This window comes from Molothrus ater, chromosome 15, assembly GCF_012460135.2.
Source record: "Molothrus ater isolate BHLD 08-10-18 breed brown headed cowbird chromosome 15, BPBGC_Mater_1.1, whole genome shotgun sequence".
Classification (NCBI taxonomy): domain Eukaryota; kingdom Metazoa; phylum Chordata; class Aves; order Passeriformes; family Icteridae; genus Molothrus; species Molothrus ater.
Window position 1 is genome coordinate 18,217,330 of NC_050492.2, and position 23,584 is coordinate 18,240,913.

The window sequence follows — 23,584 nt, forward strand, 5'->3', positions numbered from 1 at the left end:
TGCCATTGGTTGGCAGCGCGGAGCGGCAGCTTCTGGTTGGTGGTGTCGCGCGGCCCCGCCCCGGCCATGCCCAGCAGGCTGCGCTGCGGGCGGTGCCGGGCAGGTCGCGGCGATGGCGGCGGCAGTGTAGCTGGGAGCGGGCGGCGCGGGGCCACCATGATCATCGAGAGTGTAGACGCGCTCAAGTCCTGGCTCGCCAAGCTGCTGGAGCCCATGTGAGTGCGGGCGGGCGGGCCGGGCGGAGCGGCGGACAGCGCTTCCCGCGGGCCGGGCCCGGCCCAGGCGTTACGGCCCTGCCCCCGGCCCGGGCCCGGCGCGCCCGGAGTGCGGGACAGCCCGGGCCCGGGGAGCTGCCGGCGGCCTTCTGTCCTACAGCGTGCAGCGGAGCTGGAGAACGGCTTGGAGCACAAGTCTGATGAGGAGCAGCTAGGAAAGGGGCTCAGCCTGGAGGAAGGGAGGCTCAGGGGGGACCTTGTGGCTCTGCACAGCTCCTGCCAGGAGGGGACAGCCGGGGGGGCCGGGCTGTGCTCCCAGGGAACAGGGACAGGAGCAGAGGGAGCGGCCTCAAGCTGGACCAGGGCAGGCTCAGGATGGGCACTGCAGGAATTTCTCCATGGAAAGGGGGCTCTGGTGCTGGGAGTGTTCATCCCTGGAGGTGTCCAAGGAAGGACTGGCCGTGGCACTCAGTGCTTTGGGCTGGGGACAAGGTGGGATAGATTGAATTCGGTGATATGGGAGTGCTTTTCCAATCTGTGTGATTCTGTGTGCTCCCAGCTGCTGCCCCGGCTATGCTGTCGATTTCAGTCCCAGCTCTGTCATCTCAGAGCAGAGCCAGGGGCTGCTGCAGGAGCTGACAAAACCAGGAATAACGCTGAAACTGTGGGAACTCTGCATTTACATCCTGCTGCTGCTTGCTCTGGGAGTGGGACTGGGATGGAGTCAGCATGGGTCCAGGTTGTGTCGTGCATTTTGTGGGTTCTGATAACTGGCTGCAGAGGGGCTGGATTTGTGCTGGTCCCGAGCTCTGCAGTGCCTGAACACAGCTGGTGCTGGTGGCACAGGCACAGCGAGGGGTCAGCAGGTCTCACCAGGGGAAGCTGCTTGTCAGTGCCTGGCCAGGCTTGGGTCTCCCATGGAGTACAGCCGAGGCCTGTGGGAAGAGTTTTAAATAGGCCTTAGGTCTGCTCCGTTGCCATCATTAAGTATTGGGCTTTTGGAAGTTCTTCACTACTTTCTTTTTCCCTTGTTACAGTCACGGGTTTCTCTGGTGTTTGGTCAAACCCTGCTGAAAGTCTCTAGGCTGGAGCACGACTCCTGCTCCTGCACTTTCCCTGCCAACTCCAGTCGGTGTCGAGCGTTCCTTGGGCATTTGAGCTGCACTGTGCAATGGGAGGCAGGAAATCAAGGAATTGGCCAGTGGGCCCTGACAGTCACAGACTCTGTAGTGGCACCAGTGTGACAATACAGACTGGCTTGCCTGGAGGAGGGCACTCACCTTGTGTGCCCCTGTACCCCATGATGGGATGGGGTGCTTGGGGGGGTCTGACATATGGAGGAAGGAAAGGTAATGGTTGTGAAGTGAGGGATAACTTCTTCTATTTGAAATTGGACATTTATAGTCAGTGAGTGAGGGCCCCAGTACATCACACACAGTGAATGGATCACATACAGGTTATTTCTCTGTGTGTGTAAGAATTGTAAAATCTGTTAATTTGTGGTTTCTTTGTTCTTAATTGCTCCATTTACCCTGGCTTTCATTGGAGGTTGGATGTTGTTGGAGGCTATATGAGAGCAGAACTACTTGATTGCTGCTCATTGAGGATTTTTATTTCTTTCACCTGTTGCCCTCTGTTTGGCTTTTTGCCTTTTGCTTGTTTTCTGGATGTTTTCCTTACTTGGGATTATTTTGAGGTATATATATTTCAGAATTTTCCTTTCTATTTCCAGAGGTTCTCAGAAAATACACAATCACCTCTTTAAATGTTACTTAAAAAAAAAAAAAAGTCTTTTAGGTATTTTAGGTTTCTGCCCCCACCTGATATCTGCCATCTGCACACTCTGAGAGGCCAAACAAGGAGCTGTAATTTAGTCACACTGTTACTCTATTTCATACCTGGGGTGTTCCTAGTAGCTGAATAATGGGATCTAAAGCAATATCCAGTTATAAGGTCAATGGTGAAGTATCACTGCACACAGTTGGTGACTTTGGTCTTTGTGGACCAGATGCAGGTGAGGGAGTGTGAGGAGGGAACCTGGGTCAGTAATTGCTCCCCTTTAGGTGTTGTACCAGCACTAAAAGGTTGCTGTGAAATCTGGCATGGAAGTGTCCTCGAGGAGGAAACCCCAGGACAGTCACTGAAGCTGTGCAGAATGTGTCTGTGTGTGTATTGAAAATGGACCTCTGTGACATCTTCTGCACTCCTTTACAACAGTGTTTTGATTTTTAAACGCATGTTAATCAGTCCTTCTCAGCCCTCGTGCAGTGCCTGCCGTGGCCCGTGCTGTGCTGTGCTGTGGAGCCATTGGAGGTGTGCTTGCTGGGCCAGGAGGAGGTTCAGCAGCAGCAGTGGGTCTGTCTGGGCAGAAGAGAGGTGCTTTTCTTTCAGCAGAGCTCAGGAGGAGCAGGGAAGAGGGGCCTTGGCCAGGTGTGGTTGGGGGGTTCTCAAGGCACTGAAATAGTGGGCTGTGGTTGCAAAGAACCCTTTGCAGGCTCCGTGGCCCCAGTGCAGCTGTGCTGGTGCTGTATGTGAGCCCAGCAGTGCAGGGGTGTTGCAGGAGCTCCAGGGGGCTCTGCAGTGCCTGTGCCCCCATGGTGCAGCAGCCAAGCACAGTTCTCTCTCTCTCTCTCTCTTACTAGATGTGATGCTGACCCCTCAGCCTTGGCCAACTATGTCGTGGCGTTAGTCAAGAAAGACAAGCCCGAGAAGGAGCTGAAAGCTTTCTGTGCTGACCAGCTGGATGTGTTCTTGCAGAAAGGTGTGGTGGCCACGGCTGGCTGGGGGCTTGGGCTCTGCATGGGAGGAGGGAGGCTGGTGCACCACTACTGCCTTCAAAATCTTTCTTGGTAGCCATGAATATTCCATACAGAGTTTGAAGGAATTGTGTGATTAAAAAAATAATAATCATAAGATGAAGTCATGTAACTTGGACTTTTCACAGTGGGTGGGAAGAAATGTTCTTAAATAAAAGCAATTTAATTAAAAGCGTCAGTCGTGTTGCCAGAAGTTTCTCTGACAGCTGTTTGGTAACTTTTGAAAACCTGGTCCATGTTAGTCCTCCAGACTGCTGGGACCTTCACATGTGGCAATTTGCTTCATAGTCAAGGGTTTAAACACCTGAAGGTCTGACACTCACTGGGAAGGTTATTGTGCATTTCTTATGATGTTGAACTGCTGGTGAGGGTGTCGAAAATTATTTACTCATCAAAATTGCCCTTGAGAGGCTGCTGAGTGTAGCTGATGGAACTCATGGATAGCAGCTGTGGACTTGCTCCTTGATCACAGGCACCAATTGTGCTTGCCCCTTAGAACAGAAGAGTCTCTGTTGCTGTCTGTGATATACCCAAGGAATTTCTTTCTCTAAATGAACAGCCTCAAGTGCCACAAATGTAATGGCAGCTCCTTCAGTGGAGCTAATGCTCATTAATCTGAGGTGCTGCTGCTGCTAACAGCCCACCTGGCTGACTGTTTTCAGGGTCTTCTCTAGTAAATGTAAGCATGCACTTTAATGCATATGTAACAGTATTTTTTTGTGTTCTGTATCCTCAGAAACTTCAGGGTTTGTAGATAAACTCTTTGAAAGTTTGTACACCAAAAGTTATCTTCCTTCTGCTGAGCCCACAAAGGCAGAGGCAAAGCCTGCAGGACAAGAGAAAGAAGAAGTCAAGGAGGAGGTAATGTTATTTATTCTGCCTGCCTTTTATTTTCAAATTAGCTCTCCTACATTTGTGAGGCAAAATGTGACAGAAAAATGTACTCTGTTGTGACTAATGATCTCTGTGCCAAAGAACCGTGGAAGGTGGCTATTCAGACAAGAACATTTTACATCCCTTTGTAGAGTCTACCTTTGATTAAGCGCTCAGAAATCCTGTTCACAGCTCTGGTAATACCAGTGGATGATTACTTGGAGGAGTTTGAGAGGGGGAAGCAGCAAAAACATTTCCAATTTTGTATATTCTGTGAGGAATGAAAATTACTTAAAATGTTTTCTGTGATGCTTAAAATCATTGAAAGATGTCAGCCTCTGTATTGTAATAATTACTTTGGAAAGTCAGGTAGGGTTGGTTTGCAAAGAGTTTTACCTTAAGTTCTGTTGGCAAAATTGAAAGCAATCAAATTTTTCAGAGAAGGTGACAAATAATTGCAAAAATTGTCAGTCAGTGAAACCCGGTCAGTGAAGCCCAAACAAGTGCAGGTCCATATTTAGCTGCCTGTGGTTCATCAACTGATTTAGATTAAAGTTGCTTTTTACTTTTTTTTTCCTTTTCTCTGATGTCCTTTTTTACCTGAGGACGTGATGCAGAGTTATGACGATTTATGGAAGTAGCTTTGCTTATGGCAGTTCATAATTTGAGCAAGATTTTCACTGTAAGAGCTTTCCCCTCTGTTCTCAAAGTACTGCCATAGTCTATAGACAGTCCCATAGAACTACCTTCAGCTGACTTTACCAGTGCTCTGGTGGGGGCAGAGGAGGAGGTCTGAGGGGCTGGAGGGGAGTGGCAATAAGCAAAAGAAGATATCTAGGACAGCTTTATGGGACAACGTCACAGAATTCAGGACACTAATTAGTTACTTTGACATCAGCAAGGCCTTCACGATGTGGCATGAAGCTCAGTGTATGGTGTGATTCCTGCACACAGGCCATGAAACAAACCACACATGGAATCTCAGTGAGGTCAGAGCTGGAGGGGACCCCAGGTGCTGTGTGATACACCTTGTGCTGGGAGCAGGACGGCAGGTGGAGCTCTCCAGAGCCAAGTCTTGAGTATTTCTGCCAGTTCTCCCCAGATAATCCTGTTTTAGAAGGATGCAGGTAGCCTTCCTTTTGGTTTCAATTGGTAAAAAAAGTCTTTTAAAAATTAGTGCATGTAAGCTTTTTCCACCAAAATTTACAGTAACTTGTAAGCAGTGTGAAATGGCAGCAGAAATGCAGAATGTGTCAGTGGTTTGCAGTAGTGGTACAGCTGGCAGACTTCTGAACCTGCTGTAGTGGAGGCCAGCAAGAAATGTGACAAGTTCCCCCATGGAAGCAGGTTTTTGCCTTGAAGCAGTTATTTAAAATGTCAGCTAGTGACTTCCCTACCTGGAGAGGTGACTGCAGACTTGGTTTAAAGGTTCAGGAAATACCTCACTTGTAGAATTGCTTATGCTAAATAAGGAAGTAGAGTGGAGAGAGATCTTGTCCTTCATGAATCCTGTTTAGAAACAAAACATCAAAGTGGTTTTATTTAGGGGCATCTCTTCTGCAGAAAAAAAAGACAAACTCTTCAACAGACTCTAGTGCTTGATTACTTGTAGTGCTTCAGTACTCTGGGCAAGTAATACTTAAATATTGTTTTCTTTGTGTTGCTGTCTGTAACTTGAACTACATTTTGCTGTCATTTTCTTAATTTAAAAAAGTGATACTCGTCCTTGTTTGGTAGTTGTGTGTTAAACAGAATTTTCAAGAGTCTGTTGAAGAAGAGCGGGAGAGCAGGAAGAAGAAGTATTCCAGTCCCCAGAGGAGTCGTGCAGATTCCAGTGAGCAAAGGTTAGCTTTGAGCCACAATGTTAAGAAATTTTTACTTTATTTTTTGTCAATCTTTGACTGTGTTTTTTTTTACCTTGTAGGTAGTGATTTTTGTGAAAAATAGGGATTTTCTCCTTCCTTTGACTGTGATACGTTGTACGTATGCTGATCACGTACATGAGAAGTCTCCACAAAAAGTAGGCCTCTTGCACAAGAGGCCAAATATTCTTCAAATTAAAATTCCTAGGAATGTCATCAGTTCCATTGTTTCCTTGTTATATAAATGAAGAACATTTTTGGGGCCTGTAGTTTCTGGGGGCAGTTGTTCACACTGTGTCAGCATCACTTTTAAAGCCTGTTCTGGTTTGAGCATCATAACTGTCTTACCTTGCCAGTTCCTACCCCTGCTTTCTACAGACCAGTGAATCAGCTTAAAGATTCTGTACTTCCCTGTGTAATTTGTGAAATTCTGACTGGAGTGTTTCACTGCCCAAATGGATGGGAAGGGTGAACGGTATCTCTCTACGTTGCAAGCTTCTTTTTTAATTTTGTTTCTCTTTTCACTGACATGGTCTACGTCTGTCTTTCCTAGAACCAGAGAGAAGAAGCGGGATGATGGGAAGTGGAGGGACTATGACAGGTACTATGATAGGAGTGACTTGTACAGGGAGAAGTCTGGCTGGCGCCGGGGCAGGAGTAAAAGCCGCAGCAAAAGCAGAGGGCTGAGTCGGAGCCGCAGCCGCAGCAGGGGCCGCAGCAAGGACCGGGACGGCAGCAGGAGCGGTGAGTACCCGGGGTGCTGCTTCAGGACAGCATCCCACTGCAGTGACAGCTGGGACTTGTACATTCTGGATGATCTAGCAGGCAGGAGATGCCCTTGAGAAGTTGGAGCAAATTCTGGTAGCTTTGTGTTCTTGAAATTATTAATTAAGATGCTGTTCTTCAGAGTAGAACAATTAAGGGGTTTGTTTTCTTCTTTCCTAACCTCTTAATTTATCCACAGGTGTATTCCTGTGGATAGCAGTAGCTCATATTTTGAACAGTAGCTCATATATCCTTTTTGTGCTGTGTGTTCTGACAAAGCTGTTGATTTTATTATTTTTCCCTCTTAAGGACTGAACTTTTTGCAAAGCAGTGTTTCCCTCTTTCGTTTTGTTACTGTGTATTTTCTAGAGAAGGCTTCTTTGCAGTTGCAGGTGGTTACCATATGATTGTTCTTTTAGGGCTAGTTCAGGTCTGTCGGAAAAGTAAGTCGCACAGATTACAGCATTCTACGCACCTTGAGACCGCGTTAGTTAAGGGCAGAGGTAGGTTTGTTGTTTCAGGCTTTTGCCCTTCTTTCTCCTTTAAAAGAGAGCTGTAAGCTAGAGTGAAATAAGTAGTAGAGGAATGAATGTGCATTTTGCAAAGAAAACTTGGATATTTCTGAAGTTAAACCCCTGTTTACATTATATTTAGTTATTACTCCATTGGTAAGACCAAGCTCCTTCAAGAACAGTTCAATGTGCAGAATGCTGAGTATTTCAGAGAATGTATTATTGTCTCTTGCTCATGGCTCTGATGTACAGAGCAAAACATGAAGGCTTTACTCAGCTTTATTTTTTTTAAACAGAGCACCGAGAGAGAGAGAGATCAAAATACAAGAGTGAAAAAAATGATGTTGAAAGCTCATATAATCCGGTGTCTGCATCTCCCAGTAAATCCTCTGAACAGTATTCCTCTGCACAAGCTATCCCCAGTGCTGTAACTGTAGTTGCACCTGCGCACCACCTTGAAGGCACCACAGAGAGCTGGTCAAATTACTTCAACAATCACAGCAATCCCAGTTCATTTGGCAGAAACCCTCCCCCTAAAAGAAGATGTCAAGACTATGATGGTAACTGTTCCTTAGTTTTCAGTTTCATGCCTTATTTCAATGTTTATGTGACTTTTTTTTTTAGGTGTTCACTGAATGTGAGCAGCAAGTGATGTGTACCTTGTATGTAACAGATGCAGAGATGCCCTTTGTTGTACTGGAGAAATAACCAATCTTACCGCAAGCAGTTTGCATGTGCTGTGGTAGTTGCTGGATAGGAACATATGGAGTTTTTTCACAGTTCTCTATGTGCTAGACAAATACCTCAACCACTGGCAGTCCTGGTGCAGATTGCAGTGTGTGTATGTTTAAAATAAACTGCAGTACTTCTGATTTTTTTTCCACAGCTTTTATGATGAATGCGTGTACGTTTGTGTGCTTTTATGGAAGCTTGTTCTAATTTCAATTATTTTGTGAAACCTTACCTTACAATGTAATAATGTATCAGTGGATGCATGTTTTCTTTAGTAAGAAACTCCATGAAAACCTGAAATGTTACAAGTGACTGAGAACTACTGCTGTGTGTTTTGTAACCTGAGGTGAAATGTCCTGTTTTGCAGAGCGAGGCTATTGTGTCCTTGGTGATCTCTGCCAGTTTGATCATGGAAACGATCCTTTGGTGGTAGATGAAGTCTCCTTGCCCAGCATGATCCCGTTCCCGCCGCCGCCGCCGGGGCTGCCGCCGCCGCCAGGACTGCTGCTGCCGCCGCTGCCGGGGCCGGTGCGCGGGCTGCGCCTGCCGGTGCCGCAGCCGCACCCGCAGCCCCCGCCGCCCGTCGTGCTGCCCGTCCCACGTGAGTCACGGCAGGGGATGCACTGCAGCTCCCTGGCTGGCAGAGTGCGGTCCAGAGCTGCAGCTCCCTGGCTGGCAGTGTGCTGTCCAAAACTGCAGCTCCTTGGCTGGCAGAGTGCGGTCCAGAGCTCCAGAGCTGCAGCTCCCTGGCTGGCACAGTGCGGTCCAGAGCTGCAGCTCCTTGGCTGGCACAGTGCTGTCCAGAGCTGCAGCTCCCTGGCTGGCAGAGTGCTGTCCAGAGCTGCAGCTCCTTGGCTGGCAGAGTGCTGTCCAGAGCTCCAAAGCTGCAGCTCCTTGGCTGGCAGAGTGCTGTCCAGAGCTCCAGAGCTGCAGCTCCCTGGCTGGCAGAGTGCTGTCCAGAGCTGCAGCTCCTTGGCTGGCAGAGTGCTGTCCAGAGCTGCAGCTCCTTGGCTGGCAGAGTGTGGTCCAGAGCTGCAGCTCCTTGGCTGGCAGAGTGCTGTCTAGAGCTGCAGCTCCCTGGCTGGCAGAGTGCTGTCCAGAGCTGCAGCTCCTTGGCTGGCAGTGTGCTGTCCGGAACAGTGCCCAAAAAATTCTGAATATTTAGCTGGTAAACCATGATGTTCCAAGCACTGCAAACTGAATTAAATTGGGCGGGGGAGTGGAGCTGGAGATCTTTCAGCTCACCTCAGTGGTAGTTGGTGGTGATTGGATTGGTCACTGACACTTACTAGCCAGGTTTTTCCCTGCTGTGTAATGCAAGAAATGTTGCAATTCAGTCTCTTAGAGGTTCTAATAAAGATTTGGTGTTGGTGCTACATTATCCACCACTAGAAGGCAATACATTATTGCCACATTTAAGAGCTTTCTTAGCTCGCAGTGATCTGTTAAGCCTTCTGTGTTACCCTACTGCATCTTATGAACGCTATGAAGAAATAGCATATTAGGGGCATGCTTACTCTGTTTCAGTGTCTATTCCAGGGACAAAATAAATGCTGTGATAATTGTGTCCAATATCAGCAATTTTGGGATGAGGAATAATTTGATACAGGATTAACCCTAAACTTTGCATGAACCCTTTAGCAGGCAGAAGTGACCTGCTGTGAGAGAACAGACAGTGCTCAGGATGGGCTGTGTAGTGTCACTCGGGGTCCTTTTTGATCATACAGTCAGTAGGAATGCCTGTATGGTACATGGGGAAACCAAAGCACAGCCAGCTAGAGAAATTCCTTGTCTGGGAATGCCTCTTGTCCTGCAGTTCTTATTTCAGAACTGCAGTCTGAATGCTGCTGAAGTGATCTCTTGCTCTGAGCAAGCGTTGTCTCTCCATGGTAGAGCTGAGGGAGAAGCTGCTGTGGTTAAGGCATCTCTAGCACTAACAAACCACTGGGGAGGAAAAGACACTTCTTTCTTTTCCCTTAAAGCTTTGTCTCTCCCAAGAAAGAGAAGTTGCTGGAATCAGAGTAGCTTACCTGAACAGGCTTCTCAGTTTACTGTTACTGTGGTGGAATTGGACATATTTACAACCCTGACCTTGCTCAAAGCAAGGCATGAGCAGAGCACTGAATTGTTTGCACGTTCAGCTTTGAGCTGTCAGTGTGTGATGTGTTGTGTGGTGTTGTTGCAGGCCCACCTTTAACACAGTCCAGCTTGATCAACAGTCGTGACCAGCCGGGGACAAGCGCAGTGCCCAGTCTTGCACCCGTGGGAGCAAGGCTGCCTCCTCCTCTGCCTCAGAACCTGCTCTATACAGTGTCAGAACGTAAGCAAATGCCTTTGGTTTCAATCTGTTCGATGGAAACATTTCCAATTTTCTCTGTTGTTGTGTGATTAGAAATTATCATCTGTCTTCCTCCAATATATACAAATCTAAAAAGAAGTCTGATGGCTCTCCCTGGCTCAGCCCATCATCCGTTCTGGGATGGAGTGACAGCAGTGCTCTGCCCTGGTCTGAGGAGGAACACTGTGGGGAGCTCTGGGTTTCATGTGCTTGCAGCAATCCAATTGTTGTATAAGAAATGTTCTTTTCATCTTCAAGCCATTCAGTAGGATATTAGTAGGTGAAAGATGGATCTGCAAACCTGCAATTGCTTTTTAACTTAGGTTTTATTCCTCTTCACTTTGGACTAATACAGATGAGAGCTTTTTTTTCCAGCTGTATGTCACAGTAGTCTGTACAGTCTTCATAGACATCAGTGCTTTTTCTATTCTTTTTCCAGAATCACCCTGACTCTAGCTTTCTAAAGGTTGTTAGCTTCCACTGGACACATCCCTCTTCCTTAACAGAGCTCAAAATTTTTAAAAGTATGTTTTTACAAGGGAAAAATAGCAACATACCTGGAAAGTTCTAGATTGCTCAATTTAAATACAACAAAATTACTTTCTTTGATAATTAAAGGATTAATGGCATTCCCATATTCTCTGTGACCAAAATAGATAATTAAATATCAGTGTTTTATAATATTCTCATCTGGGGTTTTTTAACATAAATATTCTGAATTTTATTCAAAGAGGGGATCTAGTTCAGTTCATGATCCATGTCATTTTATTTGTAACTTCCATGCTTTTCAGAACTTGAGACACTCAGATTTCTTATTAGATAACCTGTTCAGTGATCCCCAAGTCCTGTTGGGTGTTCAGGTGTCACCATCTGATCCTTTCAGCTCCAGAACTTCTAATGGGTGATTCTGCCTGTTGGAGCTCACAGGGCTTCACAGTAACTCTGTTCTCCAGGACCTCTGTGGAGATTCTCATGTCCTGTTCTTGGACTGTTGTGGTAACAGCTGCTGGTTGCCCTCTTGCAGTCAATCATATTCTAAATAAGGGAAGAGGAGCTTGTGGTTCTGCTCCTTTGAGGTTAGAGAAAGTTCTTGTTTTACAGTGTCAGGCTCTGCTATCAATGTGGATATTGTGGAGCATCTGATTTTAACTGTAGAGTTGTCTTTGCTGCTGCAGAATAAGGAGCTGAGATTTTGGAGCCATTCATGTTTGTCAGGTTCCCTTGTACAGGCGTTTGTTCTGTTCATGTGGAGGCTCTTCACAGACTTCATTCATTCTAGTTCTTGTACAGCTTTTTCCTTTTTAAGGTTAAAAAAATGTGTTATCCTCAATTTGGACCTTGGGATGGAGGAGCAATAGGAGTCAATTGTCATCTTGTATTCTTGCAGTGACCACTTCTAATGGAAATAATCATTAGTACCTTACCTAAGCTAGGCAGCTGATCTCACTCTTACATAAAGAGAGTTCAGTAGGTAAGTATTGGTTCCATTACCTCATTTCTTAGCTTTCTTTGATTGAAATCATTTAAGTATGTTCTCCACCTAAAATTCTTCTCTGAAGAGACCCAGACTGTTGGGCAGCAAAGGCTGAAAATCTCTTTGCATCTTAGACTCTACAGTATAAATGCTGAAACCAAAACCTGTGGTTTTGCCCTTAAAACACTGCCAGATGTTGTGCACGCTGTCACACAGACACCTCAGGCTTTCCAGGCAGTACTCTGTATTGTGACCTGTGTGCTTTGGACAAACAGTACCAGAATAAAAACCAAAAGAGAACGTGTTTAGATAGGCTAGGCCTGGAATGCAGGTGAGGGTTTGAAATGGCTGCACAGGTTGGCTGTACCACCTCTTCCCTTCATCCAAGACAGCTTCTGACTCTTGGACATCCGTGCACTTCCTTGAAGGAAAACTAACCCCGAGTCTTAAACTCACTTGAAAAATTCTGTCGTTTCTCTCCTTTTTTTGTAGATACATATGAGCCAGATGGCTATAACCCTGAAGCTCCTAGTATTACCAGTGCTGGTAGAACTCAGTATCGGCAGTTCTTTACAAGAGCACAAATGCAGCGTCCAAATCTAATTGGCCTAACATCTGGGGAGATGGATACAAACCCTCGAGGTAGGAAGGGTTCTGGTCATTGCTGTTGATATTTTTGTCCAAGACCGTCAACACTTTTCCCTCTTTTCAGGCTGAAAGCACTAGTTTTTCTCACTGATCTAGTGTTTCAGAGCTTTTTTTTTTTTGGCATTTCTACCTTTTTTAAGTGCTAACATGCCCATATTAAAGTCAAAGCAGCCTTTTTTATTAAAAATAACCACTTGCTTGGGAATGCTACAAGGGTTTTGTTGGTTGGTTGGGGTTTTATTCCTCTTAAGCCTGTGGAGGTATTTTCCAGGTACTGGTAGCTCCTAGAAAGAAAAATGGTGCCTAAAGGTGGATTTAGCAGCAGAGTCTGCAGACTGCTTTTGATCAGCCGAGGGCACAGAGGTGATGATCCAAGCTCCTGGCCTTGGCTGTTGTGATGATAGTGAAGAAGGGAGCTGCCATGGCATGTTTTGGTGCTTCATGCTCTGACTCTGTCAGCCAGTTGTTCTCTCTGAAATGAACATCACAGGTATCATTCCAATTTCCCAGCTGATGGGAATCCCAGTCTGCACTGACATAATTCCTAGCCCCTGCCTGAGTGGATGTGGCTGCTGTCTCTTAGTGGTGATGTGCACAAAACATCTTTTAGGGAAGGGCACAGGTCAAGTCTCTTCAAAGTTTAGTTGTAGTAGCAAAATTTTCTTTCTCCTTTGTGTTTTCCTGCCCTGATTCTTAAAACCAAAGATGTTAAGTTTTGGGGTTTATTATTCTACTTCAGTATTTCTTACTCAGTAGATAACAAAGTTTGGTTTTTTTCAGTATTTCCTTCCAATGATTCATCTTATAAGGAATATGGCTAAATATTATTGTAGAAATTGCTGTTGCTGTTTGCATCTTAATGACTGTCACAGAGGCAGGGTTGGGGCTTCATTGAGAGCCCCTCCCAGGGGTAAGGCAGGGATGAGTGCTCAGTGGTAGGGCCTCACTAAACATGTTTTACTGTCTTTATCACAGGTGTGAAAGGTTTGCTCTCAGATCATCCTTCAAAGTGAGGATGCCATGCCCAGAAATGCCCAGTCTCTGTTCTCACCAGTGTAACCAGCAGAGCCCTGGCTTATATAAAAGCCATAGAAATTGCTTGTAGCTCAGACTTCTTTTTAGGGGTTGAATATTTGGCATTCACAGGAGACTAACACAAAGGCCATAACCTTGACAAGGTTGCAAATAAATTTCTAGCAAACTTTGTGTTGGTAGAATTTGCTTCAAGCTTTAAATCTAATGTCTTAAAAGAGTGTAATAGTTATGCTTAGTTAACAGTTTGTTGCTGAAACCTGTCTGGATGGCTGGCAGTGGGATAGCAGTGGAAAGAATGGGTTTTTGGTTGCTTTTGCTCTGTCAAGGGTTCCTACAGGGCAAGCTGGTTGTTAATTCAGCCTCTGCCCATTGCAGAGCTGTGACTTAAAGCCTGGGGATCCACCATGGGTTCTTTACCTCCTTTTCTGTTTCATTGGGATTTGGAGTTTTGTTTTTTCTGTGTCTCCCTTTCCCACAGAATCTGAGTTTTTAATACCTGAAAAATGAAGTTTTAGCTTTGTTTCTTCAAGCTAGTACCAGCCTTAAAGGTCAAAACCCATCCCTCCCAGCTGGACCATGTGTGTTTCTCTCAGGATGTTTAGTTAGGCTAGGGAATGATCTGAATGATTTTGTTCGGAAACAAAACTGACCAATTTGATAAAGTCATCCTAATGTTTATGTTTTTTAATCTCAGTTCTGTTTTGCTGTGTGAAAGCTTTTCCATGTGTGATGGAATAACACAGGCTTTTTTCCTTCCCTCCAGCTGCCAACATTATCATCCAAACGGAACCTCCCATTCCCATTACAAATAACAGCAGCAATGTCACTAGAGTTGTCCTGGAACCAGACAGCAGGAAGAGATCTCCAAGCAGCATGGAGTGTCCACCATTGAAGAAACCCTGGTTGGGAAAGTAAGAGTGAGCTACAGATGTTAATTCAAATGTATTCGATTGCTGTCAGTGCTGTGAGCATTGCTACTCACCAGTCTCTGTCATTTGGGATGGTTGGGTCACAAAGTCTGTGTCCCCATAATATGGAGACTAAGCATGGGGTCAGGGGAAGCTCTCTTTTGTTAGTGGCTAGAGGGAGTACTTTTTAAAGGAAAAATGCAATTCGGATGTATGTTAACATTTGCTGCTTTAATTGGGCACTTACGTACTTATCTGAACTCTTCCTGTTCTCCTTTTCTCTAGGCAAGTGAACAACAGCCAGAATAAGCCAGGGTTTTTGAAAAAGAATCAGTACACTAATACAAAATTAGAAGTTCGAAAAATTCCACCAGAACTGAACAATATTACACAACTCAACGAACACTTCAGCAAATTTGGAACTATTGTAAACATTCAGGTAAAAAAGCCAAAGTCAGTTTTATGTCTGTGTGTGGGTATTTTATTTTCCCTGAAACCTGCTTGAATACTGCATAGTTTCTTTGAGAAGTCTTAGAGGAGACAAACTGGGAGAGGAGGTAATCAAGTTCAGAGAAACCTTTTCTTGGTCTACTGTGTATTATTATCTTAATACTGTAAAACATATTGGTTTCAGCCTTCATGATGACTGCATTTGAAAGGCTGGCAGGTTTAACAGTGTCTAACCAACTCAGGGTTTTGAGCAACTTGTGTATAACTTTTGAAAGAGATGATCTGACAGTTTCTCTTATATGATAGTCATTCATCTGTTTATTTGAATGTGTATAGACTTTGGTGCAAGTACATGTGAAGTTTGCCAAAAGCTACTTTGCTTTAATTACATCGTGTTTTACCAGTGTTTGGAGCTGTCAATACACTGGATACTCAGCTCATCATTGCACATTATTTGTAGGTGGGGTGCTAATGATTGAAATGTTTTCTTCCTTGAGAAATGAAGCATTTGTGAACTCTTGCTTTAGGTGGCTTTCCAGAACGATCCCGAAGCTGCTCTCATTCAGTACTTGACCAACGACGAGGCGAGGAAGGCGATTTCCAGCACGGAGGCAGTGCTGAGCAATCGCTTTATCCGGGTGCTGTGGCACAGGGAGAGCGAGCAGCAGCCCCCGGCGCTGCAGCAGCAGCAGCCGCCGCCCGCCCCGCAGGCGCTGCAGCACCTGCAGCAGCAGCAGCAGGCGCTGGCCGCGCCGCCCGCCGTCACCGTGCACAGCAGCCTGGCCAAGGTGCGTGTGTCGAGGGCTCAGCGGCGCTCCCGGGGCTGCTGCTGCACAGAGGGACAGCGTCTCACCTTGATGTTTTCAAATCTGTGCATACGCAGGTGATGAACAAGCCCCTGGCGTCTGGTGCCTATGTCCTTAACAAAGTCCCAGTGAAAAGGCGCCTTGGAGCAGCGGGCGGGAGCCAGCCTGAGCTCAGCCAGCCCGGGGCTGGGGTGGAGGAGTCTCAGGTATGTTCAGAGTGGACCATGGTCATGCTCTGAGGTACAGCTTTAGTTTGTCAGCCAGGAAAGAACAAGCAGAGAGAACTTGTGCGTTGTTCCCACTTGGTTCTGTTCCTTTTCAGTAATGTTTTGTGCAGCCATGGTCAGTCACTTCTTCCTCGTTTCATCAACTGTTTATATGGAATAGGGACAATGATTTTAGGAACTATCAACTACAACACTACCAGTCTTGTAAATAGCATAAAATATTTTTAGCAGTGCTTGATAGTAAATAGTAAAGTCTGACAACCTGAATGTGATACCAGCCTTTTGTTGACAAATCTAATGGCTCTCCCAGTAATTTTTGTGCTTTAACAGCCGTGCTAGAAGCTTAGAGAGTATTTGTACCCAGAGTTCAAGCCAATAAGTGTTCAATTCACACTGATACCATAGTGCAGCATGTGTTCTGGGCCATGGGGGAGTTCTTTTAAGAAAGGAAGCATGGAGTGGATTTTGCTGCCTTACTTGATCAGAAAGTGGGATGTTGGGCTGTGACTGAAACTAAGGCATGGGCTGCTCATCACCTTCAGTTGTGTCCTGGTGGGAATCAGGATGCAACAGGAGTCTGCCATGGAGCAGGAAAGGATTTATTTTTCAGAAACCCTTTTAACTGTACTGATGTCTTTATCCATATGTTTTAATTGTCTTGGTCTTTCTGCCTCCTTGCACAAATCTGAACATCTGAGCTGAGGTTCCAGGGAACATGATCCGCTGAAGTTCCCTGCTGGTACATCATGGTCACTTTGAAACATTCCATATTTTACTGGGTGCTTTTTACTATTTCAGATATTTCCTACTTCTACAAGCCACTCAAAAATGGTTTACAGTTCTCCAAACTTGAAGACAACTCTGAAGTCTGGTGCAGGGTCTAAGCCTCATGATGTGCAAGAAGCCCTTAAAAAAAAACAGGTACTTAATGCTTGATGGCTGCCTGACAGTGTAAGGAGCAAAGTGCTTTAAATGCAAGGTTTGATGGACACCTGAAACCTCAGGTGCCCATCAAAAGCCACTCCTCTACAGCTTTATATGTGGGTGTGGAGCTGGTCCTTGTTATGGGGTGGTCTTGCAAACACACCTGGGGTAATCATGTGTGGAGTGTCCTTTTGGGGTGTCTTACTTGATGCTCTTGGCCATATTGGGTTTTCTGGGTTTGCTTGGGGTTTTCTGGATCTAATCTCTGCAGGTATGAGACACTTGCAGGACAGTGCACACAGTATGTTTCTTAAGACGCATCTGAAAGGGGCAAAATGTTAGTAAAGTACCATGCAACAGAAAATGAGGATTTTATTTGTTTTTTATTTATTGAATCAGTTGCACTTCATACTTGTGCTTTTTGCAGACAGTACTTTTGGTTGTGGATTTCACTTCCATAGCTTGAAGGGGACAATATGATCCCTTTGAGTACATATATGATCTCTATGAGTACATACAATGCTAGACTGCTTTTTACTGATGGAAAGAATTTTCTCCTCTTATAGGAGGCAATGAAACTCCAGCAAGATATGAGGAAAAAGAAGCAGGAGATGTTAGAAAAACAAATAGAATGCCAGAAGGTAAGTCTGGGATGTGGCCAGTAAATACATTCTGATTTTGTACATACCTGTCTGTTGAGGGCTGTTTTTCCTGGAATTTTATGTTCCTGTTCTTTTATTATTGTATAGATGTTAATATCCAAGCTGGAGAAAAACAAGGCCATGAAACCAGAAGAGAGAGCAGAAATTATGAAGACTTTAAAAGAACTAACAGGAAAAATATCTCAGTTAAAGGATGAATTAAAAACTTCATCTACAACCTCCACACCATCCAAATTGAAGTCCAAGACAGAGGTATTTCTTGTGCAACACACTTGCCTCCTTGGTTTTTATTTCTATTAATGTGTCTTAAAAATGCAACAGCATTAGATCAAAACACTTGCAAGCAGCGTTTTAATGTGAGTGATAACCATGGACAAACAAGCCATGGTTGAAGGAACTCCATGACCTAGTTTTGCTTGTAGCTCATTCGTGTTTGTTCCAGTTCTAAAGCAGCGAATTCTGGGTCCTTCAGAAAATGGGGGGGACCACACACACAGAGAGGCAATTAAAACAAAACTGAATTTAGAGAAAAGCATGGCTATTGTGTCCTGATCTGTCTGTATCATTTGCATGAATGTACTGCTGAAGTGGAATAAAACATTACGAGTGTGCCTTACAGTTCTGCCCTTTCCTTCTGTTTTCCGTTCCTCTTTTTCTGCCAGGCACAGAAGGAACTGTTGGATGCAGAGCTGGACTTCCATAAGAGACTGTCCTCTGGAGAGGACACAACCGAGCTGCGGAAGAAGCTCAATCAGTTACAGGTGGAGGTGAGCCGCTCTGACTGCTGCTGTTCGTGAGTTTGTGCGTGCTGGCTGTTTCAGCTCCTCTCATGGGGCCGTGGCTGTGTTCCTTCCCCAGGCTGCCCGCTTAGGCATCCTGCCTGCCGGTCGAGGGAAGGCAGCGGCAGCCCCGGGCCGGGGCCGGGGCCGGGGCCGTGGGGGCAGAGGCCGGGGCATGCTGAACCACATGGTGGTGGATCATCGGCCCAAGGCTCTCACCGTGGGAGGCTTCGTTGAAGAGGAGAAGGATGAATTGTTACAGCACTTCTCTGTAAGTGTGGCCTGTAAATTAATACAGGTTTCCTTTACTGCTGTAAAATCAAGCTTGTCTTACAATAGCGATAAATCTGAGCTTTTGCCCAAAAATACAAGTACTACAATAGTGATGGCTGATGCAGCTGGGAGTCCTCTGGCTCTCACTTTTCTGTCCAAAAAATCAGATTTCAGTACACTACAATTGTACCATGATTATAGAAGTGGAGGAGAACATTACTGCTGATCCTAATGAACTTTTCCTCACAGAAATTTGGAGATATCGAAGATCTTCAGGAAGAGGATTCCCCATTAAGTGTTGTTGTAACTTTTAAGTCCCGCTCAGAAGCTGAGAATGTAAGTAGAATCATGGATATATTTTTTCACATATCTAAAATAAGAGTTTTTAACTACTTGCGTCTACCTTTGTATTTTAAGATTTCAGAGGCTTTGATCCCCCAGTTTGAGCTTGATAGTGCTTGGTGCTGCTGCAGGTAGTGCTGCTGAATGGGAAGTACCTCCTGGTGGTCTGAGCAGTGACACAGGGCTTTCCCTGACAAAGCTGCCTGTCCCTGGCAGTTCAGAGCTCTGCTCATCCTCTCAGTGCTGGCGCACGAGCAGGGTTTGGCAGATTTGGGTGTGGCTGAAGTTGTTCTTGGAACACTGAAGTGGTGATTGTGGTTTATATATCTGAGATCTTCAAACATGCCTCTGTACCACATGCTGTGGGTTTGGCTGTTGCTGATGTTAGAAGTTCTTTGCTGTTTGGTCCTCTCTGAAAATCTGTCCATTTAAACCCGACTCAGGCTGCTAACCAGGGATCCCGCTTCAAGGACCGGCGGCTCCAGATCTCGTGGCACAAACCCAAGGTACCCTCTGTGTCCACAGAAGTCGAGGAAGAGGAGCCCAAGGAAGAGGTATGGAAATCTCTTAATAACCTGATCATTCTTACTGGAATCTAATAGCTGAGAGCTCTTAGCATCCAGTTTCCTGTGTGCTGAAGAAACTTCAAAAAAGATGTTTTTACAAACCAGGAACTGAACTGGTTTTGAATAGTCAGGTACACTTCCCACATTTTAAAACAGAGAAAATGGGGAGAAGAAAAGACACTTTGTGGATGGGCTGTTAATTTGTCAGTGATGTAAACAAGCCTCAGGTTCTGTATGTGCAGGCTGCAAAGCCTTTTACTTCTCACTCTTCGTGCTCTACTCTAGGAGAAGTTGTGTGTTGTTCCCTATAATTCACCTTAACACCTTAAGCTTTTAAGGTTATTTTGTTGTAGCATTTAACAGAAACCTTGTTTGGGAGAGGGTGAGTGGTGGTTTATTCCTGCTTCCTCTGAAGCTTTGCTCTCTCTTTCCTGACATGAGGCTGCTGTTCTTCCCCTAAACTGTTTGGATGTAACTGTGTGAGTTTGAGAGAGACACCAGTGCAGACACCAGTGCAGACACCAGTGCAGACACCAGTACAGCTGCTGCTGTGAGCTGGGGTGTGTCCCTGGGCAGAGCTTGGAACTTGCATCTGAAAGTTCATTTTTTTTCTTCCTCCAGGAGACTGAAACCTCAGATTTATTTTTGCACGAAGATGATGATGATGATGATGAAGATGAGGATGAATCCCGTTCTTGGAGAAGATGAAACTTGATGTTCGAAATGTATAATTTTAGGAATATAGTTCAAACTACATCTTTTAAACGTTTATTTAAGGAAGTTGATGAGCCAAAAAGAGCTTTACTTTCTTTTCAAACCACAAAATTTACCATGAGCAGTTTGGTATGAAAACATTTGGGACACAGAGCTGTGAGACTGAGCTAGCCAAAGGCCCAGGAACTTCTTACAGGATTATCAAGCTCACCAGGGTGGTGATTTTTTTCTATTTAAGAAGGATAAAAAGGGGGGGAGGGGGTTGGAAATCAGTATTTTCTTGTCCTCTTTTTGTGTCACCTGTATTACCTTGTTTTGGGTTTTTTATAATGTGATTGGTTTGTTAGTTTATAATTGAAAAGATATTACAGGTTTTATTTAGCAATATTATGAGGTTAGGGGAAAGACAAACTTTCATTAAATATTATGAAAGAAAAACTGGCCTCATTTGCTCGTTGAAAAAAGAGGGAGCATTTTATTTCCTGTGGAGTCTCATGTTGTAGGAATTATTTGTGGTTAGATTCTTAAATCATTTACTTCAGTATGTATGACAGCCACACTATCTCTGTGTTGTGCTGCTTTTTGTGAGAGGAGGTGGAAGAAACAATTTAACAGGATATTGTTATAACATTGTCCAGTTCACTCTGTTTCTCCAAATTCTGCTTCACAGAAAACATCAGCAGGAGCACACACCAGAGTGGATTTTCACTCCTTCTTGATTTCCTTCTGTCATTTCAGTGTAAGGCTCAGCGTAGGTCAGGCTGTTTATTGCATTTCAGTATTTGTGAGCAAGAATGGAAGGAGTTCCAGTCTTCCGCAAAAGCAGCTGCACTGGCCCCTGTCTGTCAGCCAGGAGCAGCTCTCCTCTGGCTCTTCCCAGCTGTGTTCCAGGCAGAGCCCTGGGGTTCAGAGCAGGGTGGGTTAGAGCAGGGTGGGGTCCAGCCCACAGGACTGGGGTGTCCTGCTTAGCCAGCCCTTCAGCAGGGTCCAGTGTCCCAGGGCTGCTCAGGGCTGTGCAGTGGGTGTCCCTGTGTCCCCTTCCCAGTGCCTCTGCTGTCCCAGGGCTGCTCAGGGCTGTGCAGTGGGTGTCCCTGTGTCCCCTTCCCAGGGCTGTGCAGTGGGTGTCCCTGTGTCCCATTCCCAGTGCCTCTCTGCTGTGCCAGGGCTGTGCAGTGGGTGTCCCTGTGTCCCCTTCCCAGGGCTGTGCAGTGGGTGTCCCTGTGCTGTGCCAGGGCTGTGCAGTGGGTGTCCCTGTGTCCCCTTCCCAGTGCCTCTCTGCTGTCCCTGTGACCCAGCAGGGCGTGTGCTGGGCTGGCTCTGGGCTCTGTGCCTTGTGGCTGGGGCACCCAGCAGCACCTGCCCTGACTGCCCCCTTGCCCTGGCCACTCCTCAACCCCTCTTTTGTGCATTTCCACACAAAATCAGCACCGTGGCCATGCACAGCACTCCTCTCTCTTGAATGGCTGCCAGTGTAGGCCCCAGTAACTCCTGACTGAGGGACAGCATCTACCAAACCCTTTGTCTGCCTGTGGCTCTGAGTGTGGCCGGGGCAGGTGCTGAGCCCCCTTTGCGCTCACAGCCCTGCTGACGCTGTCCTTGTGCTGTGGTGAGGTACCCAACTTGTGTCATGTCCTGTTTCTTGTCAACTGAAGGGGATGTCTCCAATATTCTGTCTCTTTCCAAACTCTCCTCTTCCTAGAATTAGGACTGTCCTGCTAATGCTGAGACTAAATTCCAGGCATGAAGAATTGGAGGAGAAACCCACCCCATGAACTTACAAGAATGTCTTGCTCTTCTCCCATCACCTCCAGGGGTTTTAATGTCTGTGGCACAGTGTGTATCTTGAGAAGTCCATTGCAGCAAACATGTCCGAGTCCTGACAACTTAAAAAAGGAGAGAGGGATCAAAAGGATTTATATATTTTTTTGTACAGAGTTTTTTCTTAAACTGTATAATTTTGTAAATATTTTGCTTTTTTGTGTACTAAAATTACCGGCGTATAGATTTCAATAAGAATTGTTGTATTTTTGTATTTGGAAAATGAAAATTACGGTGGATTAATTAAGCTGTAAGAGAAATTGCGGTAGCCTTCGACACACACAGAATGGATTCCTTTTCATATGGTTTTAGCTCTAAGTGACACTGGGCTGGCACCTATGTCTGGTGAGGGAGTGGGGGCCTCTCTGAGAGCTGCATCCCATTGCAGTTGGCCCTCCCAGTGCCCCTGGCAGTGCCACAGTGCCAGGTGCCACCCCAGGGCGGGCAGTGCCCCAGCCTGGCTGCACCAGGGGGCAGAGGAGGAGAGGAGCTCTGTGACACTGGCCTGCCTTCTGCCAAAGCTTGTGCACCCCCCTGCATTTCAGGGCATCCTGGGCCTGTCTTGGGGTGTTTGGCTTGGATTTCTGTGTTTCCAGAGGCAGCAGGGCAGGAGCGCTGAGTTCATTTCATGGTGATGCTTTACTGGGAAATTCACCTGTACCCTGGGCAAAACAGCCCTTCAGGGTACCTGTGTGCCCCAGCCACGTGTACCAGCCTGAGCTGGGGGCCAGACACCGAAGGATGAGGGGATGGGGAAAGGAAGTCACTGCAAAGAATTCCCTCCCTTTCTGTGCTGAATTAACCTGAGCAAAAATAAACAAAAGCACCTCAAATACAAAACCAGGCACCTGCTTAGGAAAGCACCACTTAGCAAAATCATGTGAAAAGGAACAAAGCTCCTCTTGGTGTATAGTAACCTTGTACTATAGTTTTTACAGATTGTGAACTTGTGTAATAGGATAATAGCAGATATTGTTGAATTTCTAATTGTTTACACATTAAAATTCATATATGTAATGTTTGTTTTATTGATTACAAGCCAAATTTCTAAGATGCATGTTGATTTTTTTGCAATAAAGTTATAGTATGGAATGGTTCAAGATTTAGAAGAGACAGAACTCTAACTGAAATAAATTGGAAGGAGAACCATTCAAAAAAATGACAACTCAGAAAAAGAGCATTATCGCTTCTTTTGGGGGAAGTGAGTGTGTGAAGGGGGATTTATGTGGGTGTAATGTGTGTGCAGGTTTGGTGTAGGTCAGAGCTGAGAGAGAAATCTTCCAAGTGCTCTGGAACAGAATGCGTTAGGACAGGTAAATGGATGTGGGAGGAGATGGGGTGGGGGAGGCCAGTAAAGGCTTGGAAGGATGCACAGGAGCTATTTGAAGGGAACAGTCACATGAAGGTACATTGTTGGTGTAACTGTCAGGCCAAGAATCTCTTTGTTGTCTCCAGCTGAGGCTGTATGGAATGCAGCACTAACTTCTGGAGAGGGTTCCCAAAGGTGACAATCTAATTTTAACTCGGCTCTGGAAACAGGGGACCCAGTTCTGTCCTCTGGAGCAGGTTGTGTAACATGTCTGGGCCTTTACTGATGAGATCACTGATACAAGGGGCTTTCAAAAGGGAAAAATAAGTTTGTCTGATGTTTCTCTGGAGGTTTTTGTGTGCTGCCACCGCTTTATTCCACGACAGACTTACAACTGCGATGATCAAAACCTAAATTCATAAACTAGAGCACTTTCTTTCTTGTCAGGATCATTCCACAGACAGTTTCCAGTGGCAGTCTCAGGCTGATCCCTGTGGGGTGCTGAGGTGGGCAGGGCTGGGTGGGGTAAGGCCTCG

General features: G+C 45.7%; 1 protein-coding gene across 3 annotated transcripts; it reads left to right on the forward strand.

Annotated features, from left to right (window-relative positions):
• The first annotated feature begins 110 nt into the window (after nucleotides 1-110).
• RBM27 (RNA binding motif protein 27) lies at nucleotides 111-22,839 on the forward strand. 3 transcript variants are annotated; one of them, XM_036391838.2, is made up of 22 exons: nucleotides 111-215; nucleotides 2,858-2,976; nucleotides 3,768-3,892; nucleotides 5,642-5,748; nucleotides 6,320-6,510; nucleotides 6,951-7,034; nucleotides 7,340-7,603; nucleotides 8,143-8,376; nucleotides 9,961-10,095; nucleotides 12,080-12,229; nucleotides 14,034-14,181; nucleotides 14,464-14,617; nucleotides 15,156-15,416; nucleotides 15,512-15,640; nucleotides 16,460-16,582; nucleotides 17,152-17,226; nucleotides 17,335-17,499; nucleotides 17,910-18,014; nucleotides 18,106-18,297; nucleotides 18,549-18,635; nucleotides 19,085-19,195; nucleotides 19,829-22,839. In XM_036391838.2, the coding sequence occupies exons 1-22, from the start codon at nucleotides 157-159 to the stop codon at nucleotides 19,913-19,915; spliced, it is 3,105 nt and encodes a 1,034-aa protein (XP_036247731.1). In that variant the 5' UTR covers nucleotides 111-156; the 3' UTR covers nucleotides 19,916-22,839. The 3 variants fall into 3 exon arrangements, with proteins under 3 accessions (XP_036247731.1, XP_054372428.1, XP_036247732.1); XM_054516453.1 differs by lacking the exon at nucleotides 12,080-12,229; XM_036391839.2 differs by lacking the exon at nucleotides 6,951-7,034.
• Nucleotides 22,840-23,584: the final 745 nt, after the last annotated feature.

What these genes read in the sequence shown, in the direction of transcription:
- RBM27 (XM_036391838.2), top strand. Translation starts at nt 157, where the DNA reads ATGATCATCGAGAGTGTAGACGCGCTCAAGTCCTGGCTCGCCAAGCTG. An exon ending in GGATGTGTTCTTGCAGAAAG is followed by an intron (nt 2,977 to 3,767) that starts GTGTGGTGGCCA and finishes CTGTATCCTCAG; the next exon opens with AAACTTCAGGGTTTGTAGAT. An exon ending in GCTCTATACAGTGTCAGAAC is followed by an intron (nt 10,096 to 12,079) that starts GTAAGCAAATGC and finishes CTTTTTTTGTAG; the next exon opens with ATACATATGAGCCAGATGGC.